The following is a 13,314-nucleotide window of genomic DNA, read 5'->3' on the forward strand; positions in this document are numbered from 1 at the left end:
CAGACACAGGGACCCAGAGGGTCTGCGGCACTTGCCATAGGCACCAAGCCTGGTGACCTGAGTTTGATCCTCAAGTGGAAGAAAGAATGGATTCTAGGGAGCACCCTGACCCAAGGTGTGCTCCCGATAACCAGGGTAAATAAATAATAAAAGATTAATTCTTTTCTTTGACAGTTTTGATCACTGCACCTCTCTGAATGCCTAAAACGTCTTTTGTGTCCTCTTCTCCCTACAAGTCATGCATGGCTTCTGTTTTATTTTGTGAGCCCATGAGTTTAACCAGGACTATTTTGTGACCACCGGTTTGGAACTGTTGGGCCTGATGGGCTCAAGGGTGGGTGTGTCACTGATGATGATGCCAATAATTCAGAAGGGAGTGGTAGGAATCCTCCTTAATCCATGAGTGACTATTGACAAGTCAAGTCTTTTGCAAGTCTAGTGCAGATAACTTTGTTGGGCAAAACTGTAGTGTCTGTGAAATGCCAGCCTTTCTCTCAATCTTCTTGCTCTTAAAATCTTCTGAAATATTTTCTGAGCCTCCAAGGGAGAGGTGATGGGAGTGTTGACGATGCAGGGACTTTGGGAATCTGTTTGGCAGGTTTATTTTCATAAAGTTAAACACTAACTGTGATGGTTACCATTGGCTGTTGAAAGGGTCTAGATTTTAGACTCTAGAAACACCCAAGAGACAAGCCTCTAGGCACATCTGTGTGAAGGTTTCTAGATCAGGTTAATTGAGGTAGGAAGACCTACCCTGACTAAGGGTGGCACCATTCTGTTGGGGTGGGTCTCACTCGCCCCCCCCCAACCAGACAGAGTTTCTCTGTGTAGCCCTGGCTGTCCTGGAACTCACTTTGTAGACCATGCTGGCCTCGAACTCAGAAATCTGCCTGCCTCTGCCTCCCAAGTGCTGGGATTAAAGGCATGCGCCACCACCTCCTGGCAGGGGTGGGAGTGGGGGTGGGGGTGGGTCTTAGTAGGAATGTAAAGTAGAGAGTTTACAATGTTTGCTATTCTCTGCTTCCCAACTGTGGATCCAGGTGACCCATTGCCTCACGCTCCCATCACCATTACTTTCCAACCATGATGCGCTGAACTCTTTTGAACAGAGAAGCAGAATAAATCTTTATTTCAGCTGCTTGTTGGATATTTTGTCACAACAATGGAAAATGTAACTAATGTGCACATTCCCAACATGATGCTATCTGCCGAGATGTGACCCGGCCAAGGGGACCTGGCCAGAGCAGAACCATGCTATTGGGACTTTTTAACCTTCCAGAAATGTACCAAACTAACCTCTTTACTTTGGGGGGAAATTTTAACTTTCAACTTTTAATATCTATTTGCTTATCATTTTTTTGGTGGTATGTATGTGTGTGTGAACACACATGTGTGGATGTGTGTGTATGGACACACTCCTCCATACAAGGTATGAAGGGGTATATGGAAGCCAGTGGTCAGGCAGGCATTTTTCTCACTCATTATTTCCTCACCTCACCTTATGTTTTGAGAGGGTTGGTTACTAAACGGAGCTCACCATTCTGCCTAGACTGGCTGGCTGCAATGCCCCCCGCCCCCAGGACCCATTCATTTCATTTCCCCAATTCTGGGCTTACAGATGCATGCTGATGTGTCTGGTTTTATATCAGTCCAGGGGATCTCAACTCAGGTCCTTGTACTTATACAGTAAATACCTTTCTTATTAAACCATCCCTCAGCCCTTCCCTTTTCTCTATAATGTGTGCAGCCTTAGGTATTTTGTTTGTGTAATGGAAAACAGGTGAATACATGAATCAAGAGGGCTCAGAGTTTATTTCCCAGCACTTCACAATGGGTGGTTCACAATCACACGTGACTTTTGATGCCCTCTTCTGGCATCCATGGACACTTTAATTTATATATATATATATATATATATATATATATATATATATATATATATATATATATGCATACCAACCTATGTAGGGACTCAGTTCCTTGGGGATAGGCTCATCTTACCAACTCCCCATAAGCTTATGCATCTATGGGAAAGCCGTCACCCATGCTGGGGGAAGACTTTCCAGAGGGGCTGATTTTGCGTTGCCTATCCATCCGTTAGTAACCCCTTATCTATGCGAATGAGTAAGCACAGTAAGCTCCTTGGTTCCCCATGAGTAAGTCCGAAGAACTCATTGGTTCTCTAGGATGAACTTCAGTGACTCAAACTTGGATTTATCATTTGGACTTTGTAAGGAAAGGGTAGACTAGACATTGCTTAGTTATTCCCCTTCCAAATTCTCACAATAGATGGTAAATTTGTTACTGTTTCTATGTTTCATAATATAAAAAATAAGCTAGAAAGTTTATCTCGGTTATTAAGGTCTGAGTAAATTATTTCAGGTATGTAAAAGAAGAGACTTTGATAGGCTATGCATGATATTAAAACTTCTAGGGTTAAAGTTCAGTACATTGATGTCAAAGTTCAATACATTGAACTTTGCTTAAGTCAATGGAACTAAAAGTGTTTTTTTTTTTCCCCAAGCTTTATCTAAGTGTTACACAGTATTTAGAAGTACCAGATTGGTGTAACTGACCTACTGAGTGTTCAGTAACCATACTAGAAGACTACAATGATATGATCAGAATGTTTAAAAGGGAGACTGTTGTTCCCCTTGCCCTCCAAAGTCATCTAGGTCCCAGGGGTAAGATATCCCTCAAAATATCCTATAACTCTTGTTCATAGAGGCCATGGAGACCCTACCAGTGACTTTAACCAGTGTCCAGTATATAAAGAGGAGGGTCAGCACAGAAAAAATCATGTTTCCAAGTGAATCCTTGGTCAAGCCAGGCCTTTGACTTATCTTCACATCGATGGAACAGCTGAAAGGCAAAACAGCCTAGAGGTTCTTTCAAGTCAAGTGGCTCCCAAGGACAAGATCCTTAGCTGACCATGACAGTTAAATAAAAGCAGTTAATTTTGTCCAACTACATGGTCTTAAACACCTTACAGAAAATAACAACCAAAGACTGAAATGGCTGGTGTTTCTGATATAGTCCAGGAGGTTGCACTCCCCAGGCATTAGACATAAACATGTGAGATGTTATTTAGATAACTGTATATCACTAATGACTGCCTTCTTCATAAGGAAAATGCTGCCAAGATATAAGAGACTTTAGACCCTGGCTCAATTCAATGCTGTATCCTATCTGGAACCCAGACAGACAGGTCCACTATTGTTTTAACTTAAAAACCAAGTGATGCTTAAATTTCTTCATTCCTTCTCTAGAAGCCATCTGAAAGGGATCTCAAACTATGATTCTAGCCACTCCAACCATGATCACAGCATTTGAAAGCATACCCAAGGCTCAGCACTCTGGTGGCCACCCTTAGAAGCCAAAGCAAAGCAGTGGTGAGCCTACTAGATGGAGGCTTTTGTGAGCCTATCAAACTATTATAATGGATGTTGATCTGGACTCTTACAAAGTATCTCTGTTCTAGTCTTTCCTGGTTCCCTCCTCAGACTTTTAATGTTAAGAACTGTTGCCTTCATTTCTCCTTTACATCTCTGCCCTGGCACTAGACAAAGGCCTCCTTTTCTCTCTCCACCTTAGAGTTATACAAGTTGGACCATCAGTGCAGCTTGGGGTCTTTTAGTTAAGCCCACTGGAGATGATACTCTGAAGGTCATGCCAAATGATCCCTTCCAGCTGGGAAAAACCAGAGTGGCCATTGTCCTGATTCCATATGGCAGTTAAGGTTGCCTCTTAAAATTGGGGTGTATGATTTAAATAGTGCATAATGAAGAGATGAGAATTGTGGAAAATTTCAGTATTAAAGGTAATCAGCCTGATAGAGACCCATATTATCTGAACCTCCTCCTTCTTTGTGCCAATTAGCTGTCATGTCAGAGTGTAAAACCGAGCTTCCACTAATGGAGTGAGATGCAGTCATCACTTATATTAGAGATAAAAGACAGAGGCCACTGAGCAGTCGCTAGCCCAGTTTTGGTTCTAGCACACCCTTCTTGGAAAGTAAATTACAAAGTATGTTCCTTTGTGGGTTACAGAGATCATTCTTTTCCAATACAGATCTGGAGGATAGATTAATTTTTCAAACATTTATTGATGCTTTCTCTCTGTGTGAAGAAATCTCCAAGTCAGAGGGTAAAATAGGGGGATGCAGGAAGATGGAACAACTCCAACACTGTGTCTAGGAAACAGGTAGGGGATCAGATGATCAGGGCTTTAGAGCAGTGATTTTGAGACTGACAGGTTAGATGGAAGGTTTAAGCTGTCTTGTGAGTTAGAGCTGGGGTCATAAAGCATGCACTGGTCAGGCTGAGTGGCTCTTATTAATGGCGCATTAGAAAAAATAGCCTTGGTAGTGGCTCAAGGACTAGGAGCCACCCTTCTGATTCACCCCGAGGCAATGGGCATGGTACTGGAGGCTAGGCTTAGTCAGCAACTGCTCCTCTTCTCACAGATCCAGCCATCTCTCTCATTGGTACATGGTGCATCATTCCACAGCCCCGAGTGCAGCATCATGATACAGTCCTCATGTCCTCTGGAATCATTGGGCTCTCCAGAGTTCCAGTGGCTGTGGTAGTTCAGTGGGAGTGTTACTGGGGCCGAGGATAGACCTAGGGTCAAGCTTCCTTTCCCAGGTCTTGCTTGTTTGCTTGGCTCTGCTGTAGAAATTCTGAATGCCTACTTTGAGTTTACATCTGCAGTGTACATTTGAACAGACCCAGAATTTAACCCTTAGTTAATTCCCAGGGTCTAGCATATCCATTCTTTAAATGTTAGTTCAGGGGCTGAGGATATTTCTCAGTGGAAAAGAATGCTTGTTGTAATGCTTTATTGTACAAAGACCTGAGTTCAAATCCCAAGTAGTCACATAAAAAGCTGTGTATGGTTGTGCATGTGTTTATAACCCAAGCAGGGTAAAGTTTGGAGACAGGAGAGCCTCTGAGGTTTTCTGGCTGTTAGTCAACCTAGATCCAGGTTCACTGAAAGAGCCTGTCTTAATGGAGTAAGGTAAGGAATGATAGACTAGACCACCCAGAGTTTCCCCCTAGTCTTTGCATGGGCATGAATGGACATGTGCAGTGACATATGCACCAAAACATCAACACCAATCTTCTCCCAGGAATTTAGTCTTTAGATATCCAAAAGCATTTTCCACAGGGTCTAACTCAACCCTCTTCAAATTTTTCATGGGGCCTTCTCCTTACCTGAAGTCGAGTGAGGCTCCATCCACCCACCGGTAGCCTTGAATCTTGTTGAGGTGGCGAACTGCCCTCAGACCCAACCAATAGCCCCTGCCACGTGTGTGTTGACTCAGGAAGCCCTGGAAGGAGTGGGCAGACACATCAGCTGGCCAAGTCTGCCAAACATTCTGGGCCACACCAGTTCAGGCAAACCCTGCTTCTCCTCTTCCAAGTCCCAGCTGAGCACCTGCTCATTCAGGCCTCTGACAATCACCAGATGGGCACCCTGGCCTCCACAGTAGCTTTGTGCTGTATCCCATGTGGCCTGTGTCTCAGAGAAATAGTAGCAGGAACCTTGGAAGAGTAGCCATGATGGTGGGCACTGCTCACAGGAGCCTGTTGGGTAGGGAGGGTCAGAGAGTAGACCATTATAGAAAGGGACCATTGGAATTTGACGGATGGTGTGGGGTTCCAGAGAAACAAGGGAATATCTGGTGGAAAGAGAAGCACTGAAAACCCTCAGCAGGGTCCACTCCTCCCCCACCCCTCGTCCCATCTCTGGCTCACTGTTCTGGCGCTTGACAGCTTCCAGTGCCTGGAACAGCTCACTGCGGATGTTCTCACGATCTCTGCTTGCTTTAGCCAAGTCCTGGGTCACTACAAGGTCAGAAGAGTGGACATTTATAGTTGAGGTTAAGACCGGGACTTATGTATAGGTCAAAATATATATCCATGGTCAGTTCATGGTGTCACGGTCAAGAATAACATCAATTTGAACGTGGCGGTTTCAGTTACTCCAGAAAGCTGAGGTAGAGGAGGATTGTAAGATCAAAGCTAACTTGGACTACACAGAGAGTTTAAGACCATCCTTGGTAACTTAATGGAGCCTGTCTCAAAACATAAAATGAGTGCTGGTAATAAGGTTGGTATTAGAGCACCTGCCTAGAATCCCCCAGCAAGGGTCTGGGAGAGTGACTCAAAGGTAGAGCACCTGCTTAGAATCCTGCTTTGAGAGTCTGGGCACGGCTCAGGTGTGGAAAGCCTACATAGCATTCGAAGCCCTGGGTTTAGTCACCAGAGACCTGAGGGTCCAGGACTGGACTACCAAGAAGCGGTGTGGCTATGATTAGGGATGAAGGTCGGGGACCAGGGGGTTGTGTTCGGCTCTCACCACGCTCTTGCAGTTCTTTCAGGATGCTCTCCTGCTCCATCAACTTTGCTTGTGTGTCCTTAAACTCTGCCAGTGTGGTTTGCAACTGCGCTTTCGTCACGGAGCCTATATGGGGATGGGGCAAAAACCAGTCTTGTCCCCACTTGCCTCTCCCAACCCACTTGCCCCATTTCCCAGCCCCTCAACTTTCAAGTTTCTACCAAACCCCTCTTTCTTACAGCAATTCCTGCAGGCTCCGATATCATCCTTCAGGGAACTCAACATCACCTTCTGCTCTGAGGCTGGAACGACCCCACCACACACACACAAACCAGTCAACCCGATTGCAGCGGCCTCAGCTATTCACTACCCAGGCCCTCCTCCCTGGCAGTTCCTCCTCCCACCGCAAGGGTGCGCTGTCCCCCTGCGCTGCAGCTCCTCACGCACCATTTGTCCTCAGCAGGTCCTGGTGGCTGAGCAGCACCCTGATCTTGCTGGAGGCTGCAGAGAGATGCAAGCATGAATTGTGAAGCCTCCGCCTGCTCAGAGTGTGTGAGGACACGTACGTTGTTATCCACGGAGGCACAGGCCAGGAATACATCACCCGAGTATGGACAGGAGACATACAAAATGCATACACACAGTGCCAAGCACCTTCCTAATGCGGTGGCCCTTTAATATAGTTTATGTTGTGGTGACCTCTAACCATATTATTTTCGTTGTTACTTTATAACTTTAATTTTTTTGCTGTTTTGAATTTCCATTCATAACATATAATTCATATCATACAATCCATATGTTTTCCGATGTCTCAGGCAAACCTGGTGAAAGGGTTGTTCAACCCCAAGAGGGGTCGCGACCCATGGGAACCATGGTTTACACTCATTGCTATCTAGGACCCCATGTGGTGCACCGCATAGGAAGCAAGTTTGTGCCTTACCTGCCAGGCAGCATAACTTGTCCCTGTAAAGGGATCACTCCGGTGGAGCGATGGTTCAGAGATGCTGTTCCAGAGAACCTGAGTTTGGTTCTTAGCACTCGAACCCACATGCAATGGCTCACAAATGTCTCCAACTCCAGCTGTAGGGGATCTGATGCCATCTACCCACTGTGGGCACTTGTACACCCGCGGCATACCCTCAGACACAGACATGTACACATGAAAATACATCACTCACCACTGGACAGTAGGGTGCTCAGAATGAGAGCCCAAATAACTGTGGCCACCAGCAAAGCCAAGACCAGGAAGAAAAGTCTTTGTTTGTAGCACTCCCAACGTCCCAACTGCCCTAGTAGAACACAGATGAATTCTGGCTCTCTCCAGGACAGAGGTACAGACAGCTTAAGTACCCTCCTACCACCATACAACATAGTTAGAATTTTTTTTTTAATTTTAATTTTAAAAATTAAAAATTTCTTTTATTGGCTATTTTATTTTATTTTATTTTATTTTTTTTACATTTCAAATATTATCCCCCTTCCAGGTTTTCCCTCCACAAACTCCCATCTCATCCCCCCCCCCTTCTATGAGGGTGCTCCCATACCCATCGCCCACTCCTACCTCACCACCCTAGACTTCCCCTACATTGGGGCACTGAGCCTTCACAGGTGGAACAGAGACGGAAAGAAAGGCCATCCAGAGACTCCCATATGCAGCCACCAAACCCAGACACTATTGAAGATGCCAAGAAGTGCTTGCTGACAGGAGCCTGATATAGCTGTCTCCTGAGAGGCTCTGCCAGAGCTTGACAATACAGAGGCAGATGCTTGCAGCCAACCATTGGACTGAGCATGGGGTCCCCAATGGAGGAGTTAGAGAAAGGACTGAAGAAGGAGCTGAAGGGATTTGCAACCCCATAGGAAGAACAACAGTATAAACCAACCAGACACTCCAGAGCTCCCAGGGACTAAACCATCAACCAAAGAGTACACATGGAGGGACCCATGGCTCTAGCTGCATATTTAGCAGCCTTAGAATTCTTATGCCAGTGTAACCAGAAACTATGTAACAAGGTGTCTATGGCTGGAGTGATACCTGTACCCCATACAGGTTTTCTGGGGGAGACTTGGGTGATGCTGTTTCTCAGTCCAGGACCCAGGACCCAGCCCTTAGGACCCTGGGAAGTCCTCAGTCCAGGATGTGATATCCCCATGCCTGTGCTGCGGGCACCACCATTCCACAGTTCTGTCTATACAGTGGTGTGTCCTGCATGGTTTTGCCTTTTCTTCTCCCCTGTCCTCCCAAACTGCAGACATTAGAGCAGAAGAACCCATGGAGGAGAATGAGGTGACTCTCTTTCTCCTACCTCTGGAGACCTCTTCGATTGCACTGCCCAGCTTGTTGTATTCACCAGTGTTCATGGTGGTGGTGGCGTCCAGCCCTGGACAGAGAGATATAAATTTAAGTCTCCACCCTAGCCCTATCCTATCTCCCCCCCTCCCTCCCTTCCTTCCTTTCCATGTCTTTGGCCTCAATACTTGTGTGTAGGAAGCCAACTAATGGTCAGTCGCAGTGCTGGGCAAGGCTAGGGCTGTGAGGGATAGATCAAACCTCTGTGGCTTGATCACTGTAGCTGTGTTTCCTGCACAGAAGGTGTGACGACTCATCTTTTGGTGTCTACGGAGGCATAGACCAGGAACACAGCACCCATGCACAGATAGGAGACACATAATGTATACACACAGTGCCAAGCAGATATGTGTTTGGTTTATACCAGTGGTTCTCAACCTTCTCTCTCTCTGTGTAAGTGTGTGTATGTGTGTGTGATTGTGGAGGTCAGAGGACAGATTGGAGTGTTGTTACCCAGGCACCATTTATCTTTTAAAATTGCATTTATTTAGTTATATTGTGTGTTTAGGGTTCTTGCATAGGATTAGAGATCCCTCTAATGTACATTCACCTGACAACTTGTGAGAATTGGTTTTCTCTCTACACCATGTGGATTCTGGGATCAAAGCCAAATTGCAAAACTTGGCACCAAGCTCCTTTATTCATTGAGCTGTCATGGTGACCCCCATCCACCTTTTTTTGGAAACAGGGTCTCTCTCTTTTTTAAAGCTATTAAAAGTTTATTGTAAGGTGCCCTTTGTTAAATTATGTAATTACTACCTAAAGCAATGTGATATATTTGAAGTTACATTTTTGTATTGGATATTTTCTTCATCTACATTTCAAATGCTATCCCCTTTCCTAGTTTCCTCTCTGAAAGTCCCCTATATCCTCCCTCTGCCCTGTTCTCCAACCTACCCACTCCTGCTTCCTGGCCCTGGCATTCCCCTGTACTGGGGCATATAATTTTCGAAAGACCAAGGGCCTCTCCTCCCAATGATGGCCGATTAGGCCATCCTCTGCTACATATGCATCTAGGGACACGAGCTCTGGGGGTACTGGTTAATTCATATTGTTGTTCCTCCTAGAGGGTTGCAGACCCCTTTAGCCCCTTGGGTACTTTCTCTAGCTCCTTCATTGGGAGCCCTGTGTTCCATCCAATAGATGACTGTGAGCATCCACTTCTGTATTTGCCAGACACTGGCATAGCCTCACAAGAGACAACTATATCAGGATCCTGTCAACAAAATCTTGCTGGCATAATGCAATAGTGTCTGAGTTTGGTGGTTGTTTATGGAATGGATCCCTGGGTGGGGCAGTCTCTGGATGGTCCTTCCTTCTATCTCAGCTCCGAACTTTGTCTCTGTAATTCCTTCCATGGGTATTTTGTTCCCCATTCTAGGAAGGAACAAAGTATCCACACTTTGGTCTTCCTACTTCTTGAGTTTCATGTGGAAACAGGGTCTCTTAAAGGCTATGTAATATAGGCTGGTCACAAAGTCTGTGTCCACCATCTCAGCATTGGGGAATGTGTTGCAGGATATTTGATCACACCGTGAATGCTGAGATTGTGTTATTTACTAAAAAAAGCTGTTTCTAGTTGTGGTGTGGATCAGCTTTTAGCGTATACCTTTAATCTCTTTGTCAGATAGGCAACTGGTCGCTTCCAGGGGCCCAGCCGCTGAGTGAGCACTGCCTTGGCTATTGCCCCTCCCCATTTCCTACTACATAAAGATGGAAAGGTCTGCTGGCATCGGGCAGTCCTAGAGCAGGAGCTTTCAGTAAAGTCTGCTTAATCGCGTCAAAAGCCTGTTGCTCTTCTTCACCCCAATGGAAGGGCTGTCTGTTTTTAGTCAGGGGGTTGGGGGAGCAGCCAATTCAGCAAACCCTGGAATTCATAGCCGGCAGAACCTGGCAGTGCCCAGGAATTCCTGTACCTGTTTGGGGCTCTGCGGAGGGGGGGGGTGCAGGATGGTCTCTATGAGCCAGCATTGGAGAGCAGCACTGGCTGTCCTTCAGCAGGCAGCCCAGATAACTTACTTTTCTCTGGCAGATTTGGGCCTTCGTGGCTGAGTCTCTGTATCTCAATCCTCTCAGCTCCTCTAAGAGGAGTTTAGTCACCTCTGGACAGTCCTCCTCAGCCTTGGGTCCCAGGTTTTTCATAGTCAGGAGGGGAGTATTCCAAGCCCCTTGGCATTTCCACAGGATCCCTTGTTCCAGGAGCCTGGTAATGTGGGGCCGGATTCCGTTCTGGGCCTCCCTCAACATAGGATATTGGCACACAGACACCAGGGAGGCTTGGGCTCTGAGCTCCATATGGATGGGGGACTGGTTGGTGGCCCTCCCCATCCCTGCCATCTCAGGCGAGGCCTGGGGAAAGGCCTAGAATCACCAGTCTAGTTCTTGGGGTGCTCCGTCCAAGGTCTCAAACAACTTGTATTCATCCTCTAACCCGAGACTCTCTGTAGATTCCTTCCCTGTTGCTTTTCTTTCTTTCTCTGTCTCTGCTCCTTTTCCTCCTCTTATGGTAGACTTTCTCAGCAGCCTGCACTAAATCCCTCAATGATTTACTCCGTCTTTCTAGCCTTTGGCACTTTTTCCTGACATTTCTGCTAGCCTGGTCTATAAAAGACATAGTTACAGTGCTGCTGGGGTCATAGGATGTAGATTGGCGCTCTGGTCTCTGCTTAAGCTCACATACCTTGGTCAAATCTGTGGGTCGTCATGCAGCCCCCTGAGACCTGTCAGTGGAATCTGCTGGTGGACCTTTAGGTGCCCCTTACCTTTTGCTATATTAAAGTCCCAGTCAGGCGTCGTCAGGGAGTAGCGGGAGGCTACTTAAAGCAGCTTTTGTGAGGGCCTAAGTCTTGGGAAAGTAGGGGAGGGAGGCCTGTCTCTACTATCAGCACTTGTACACCTTTCAGAAGTTGTGTTCACATGAAAGAAAAGCTCACTGTGAGTTGGCACATGAATTGAGACCACAAATTGAATAGGAGGTTGTAATAGGGGATGCCTACATGCAATTATCTGGCTTGATATTCACCATTTGTGTTACAGGGGCATGGAGAGTTTAAGACTAAGCCATCCTTGAAGTTTTATTTAGACAAACTCAGTCAATATCTTATCTCCTGCTTTTGCACTTGGTATCCTGTGGAGTATATCTTCTTTATGTCTGTCTGGTTAATGGTTTCTGTAAAACCCCTTGGAATGTGCCTGAAGTTTTAGAAGTCTCAGAAACAATTAAGCACCTCTGTTATAAAAGAGAGCTCAAATGTTTTTTTCTGGGTCCCATTCTGAAATGATGGTAGCCCTTGTCTGCTAGTTGCTTCTGCAGAATAAAAGCTCTTTGTTTTTGCATACTATCTGAGTCTGGGGTTTTTCCTTCAGCAATTTTTGGACCCTTACAGTTGCAGAGAGAACAAGCTAGATATAGATGAAGAAGAAACAAACCAGAGAATAAGAAAAAGCCAGAAGATTAGAACAGGTTATCAGAGTTAGTTTGAGGCCAAGCAGTGTTATTCAGGAGAAGGTGAGAGAAGCCAGATTTAGTCAGTCAGCTTGGAGAGGAGTTTGAGCTAGAACAGCAAAGTTGAATCAGTCAGCCAGAGATCAGAAAGAACCGACAAGGGACGAGCTTATTCGGCAGCTAGTCTCAGAGGCTGAAAACATTCTAGGCCTAGATAAGATTTTACAGAGGCTAGAAGCGTCCCCGACTAGGCCCAGGTTAGGAGATTGAGGGCAGTACGCCTCAGAGATGGCAGTTAATATAGGAGAATAAAAGTTACAGGGATGCATGACATCAACCTTCCCCACGCACGAGTGTGCTTACTGAGGATCAAAGTTAGGGTCCTCACGCTTGCAAAGCAGAGGCTTTCCTGATTGAGCTGTCCCCCCCGCCCCCGCCCCCAAGCTCTGGTCTTTGTCTCTTGTTGGCTCAGCTTTTTCCTGAGGGGGGAAACACTGAACCAGTCAGGTCCCAGGACTCTGCTAGATCCTGAAAAATATCCTTAGGTGTGACCTTGAAAGCCAGCTCAACCCCAAAGGTGTTTGGTCAAAACACTGTACTTGACCTTAATGTGATTCTAGCTGACACTGGTCAGAAAGGAGAAAACAGATCTGTGGAAGTTGTTAACCGAGTTAGTGGGTTCTTCTGCTGGGAAACGGACTCGGGCTGGTGTGTGCTTTAAAAGTTTTCTCCTTTGTGGAAAAGGAGGAACTGTGACCGGGCTTGTTTCAAAGGGGTACTGCGATAAGGAATGAGTGTTATGGGACCTGGAGATGGGTCAGTCTCTAAAGTGCTGCTGTGAATGCATGAGGGTGTGGGTCTGATTTCTAGTACTCATGAAAAAGCTGGGTGAGGTGGAATGTGCTTGTAACCCCAGCACCGGGGAAGTGCACTCGGGAAAGTCCTTGGAGCTTGCTGGTCAGCCGGTGTAGATAGCCTGTGATCCAGGTCCCCGTGAGAGACTGCATCTCACAAACAAGGTGGGGGCCAGTGAGATAGCTCATCTGGCAAAGGTACCCGCTTGATAACACATGTTTGAGTCTACATGGTGGAAGGAGGAAGCCAACTTTTTTTTTTGTCTTAAACTCACATTCTTCTTTTTTTTTTAATTGGCTATTTTCTTTTTCTTTTTTTTTTT

At 46.1% G+C, this 13,314-nt stretch overlaps 1 protein-coding gene across 4 annotated transcripts; it reads right to left on the reverse strand.

The window, feature by feature from the left end:
- Positions 1-4,085: 4,085 nt before the first annotated feature.
- On the reverse strand, positions 4,086-8,717 carry Clec4g (C-type lectin domain family 4 member G). Of its 4 annotated transcripts, XM_021170606.1 has the most exons (9): positions 8,649-8,717; positions 7,521-7,631; positions 6,790-6,843; positions 6,582-6,644; positions 6,364-6,468; positions 5,760-5,849; positions 5,440-5,588; positions 5,217-5,332; positions 4,086-4,579 (listed from the first exon to the last, which is right to left on the reverse strand). In XM_021170606.1, exons 1-9 carry the CDS (start codon positions 8,701-8,703, stop codon positions 4,441-4,443), a joined length of 882 nt encoding a protein of 293 aa, XP_021026265.1. In that variant the 5' UTR covers positions 8,704-8,717; the 3' UTR covers positions 4,086-4,440. The 4 variants fall into 4 exon arrangements, with proteins under 4 accessions (XP_021026265.1, XP_021026266.1, XP_029336667.1 ...); XM_021170607.1 differs by lacking the exon at positions 7,521-7,631; XM_029480807.1 differs by lacking the exon at positions 6,582-6,644.
- Positions 8,718-13,314: the final 4,597 nt, after the last annotated feature.

This window comes from Mus caroli, chromosome 8, assembly GCF_900094665.2.
Source record: "Mus caroli chromosome 8, CAROLI_EIJ_v1.1, whole genome shotgun sequence".
NCBI classification, from domain to species: domain Eukaryota; kingdom Metazoa; phylum Chordata; class Mammalia; order Rodentia; family Muridae; genus Mus; species Mus caroli.

Excerpts from the sequence above, each read along its gene's own strand:
- Clec4g (XM_021170606.1), bottom strand. The coding sequence starts at position 8,703 with ATGAACACTGGTGAATACAACAAGCTGGGCAGTGCAATCGAAGAGGTC. Across the intron at positions 7,632-8,648 it reads AATCGAAGAGGTCTCCAGAG|GGCAGTTGGGACGTTGGGAG; the intron begins GTAGGAGAAAGA and ends GTGTTCTACTAG. Across the intron at positions 5,850-6,363 it reads GAAAGAACTGCAAGAGCGTG|TGACCCAGGACTTGGCTAAA; the intron begins GTGAGAGCCGAA and ends CTGACCTTGTAG.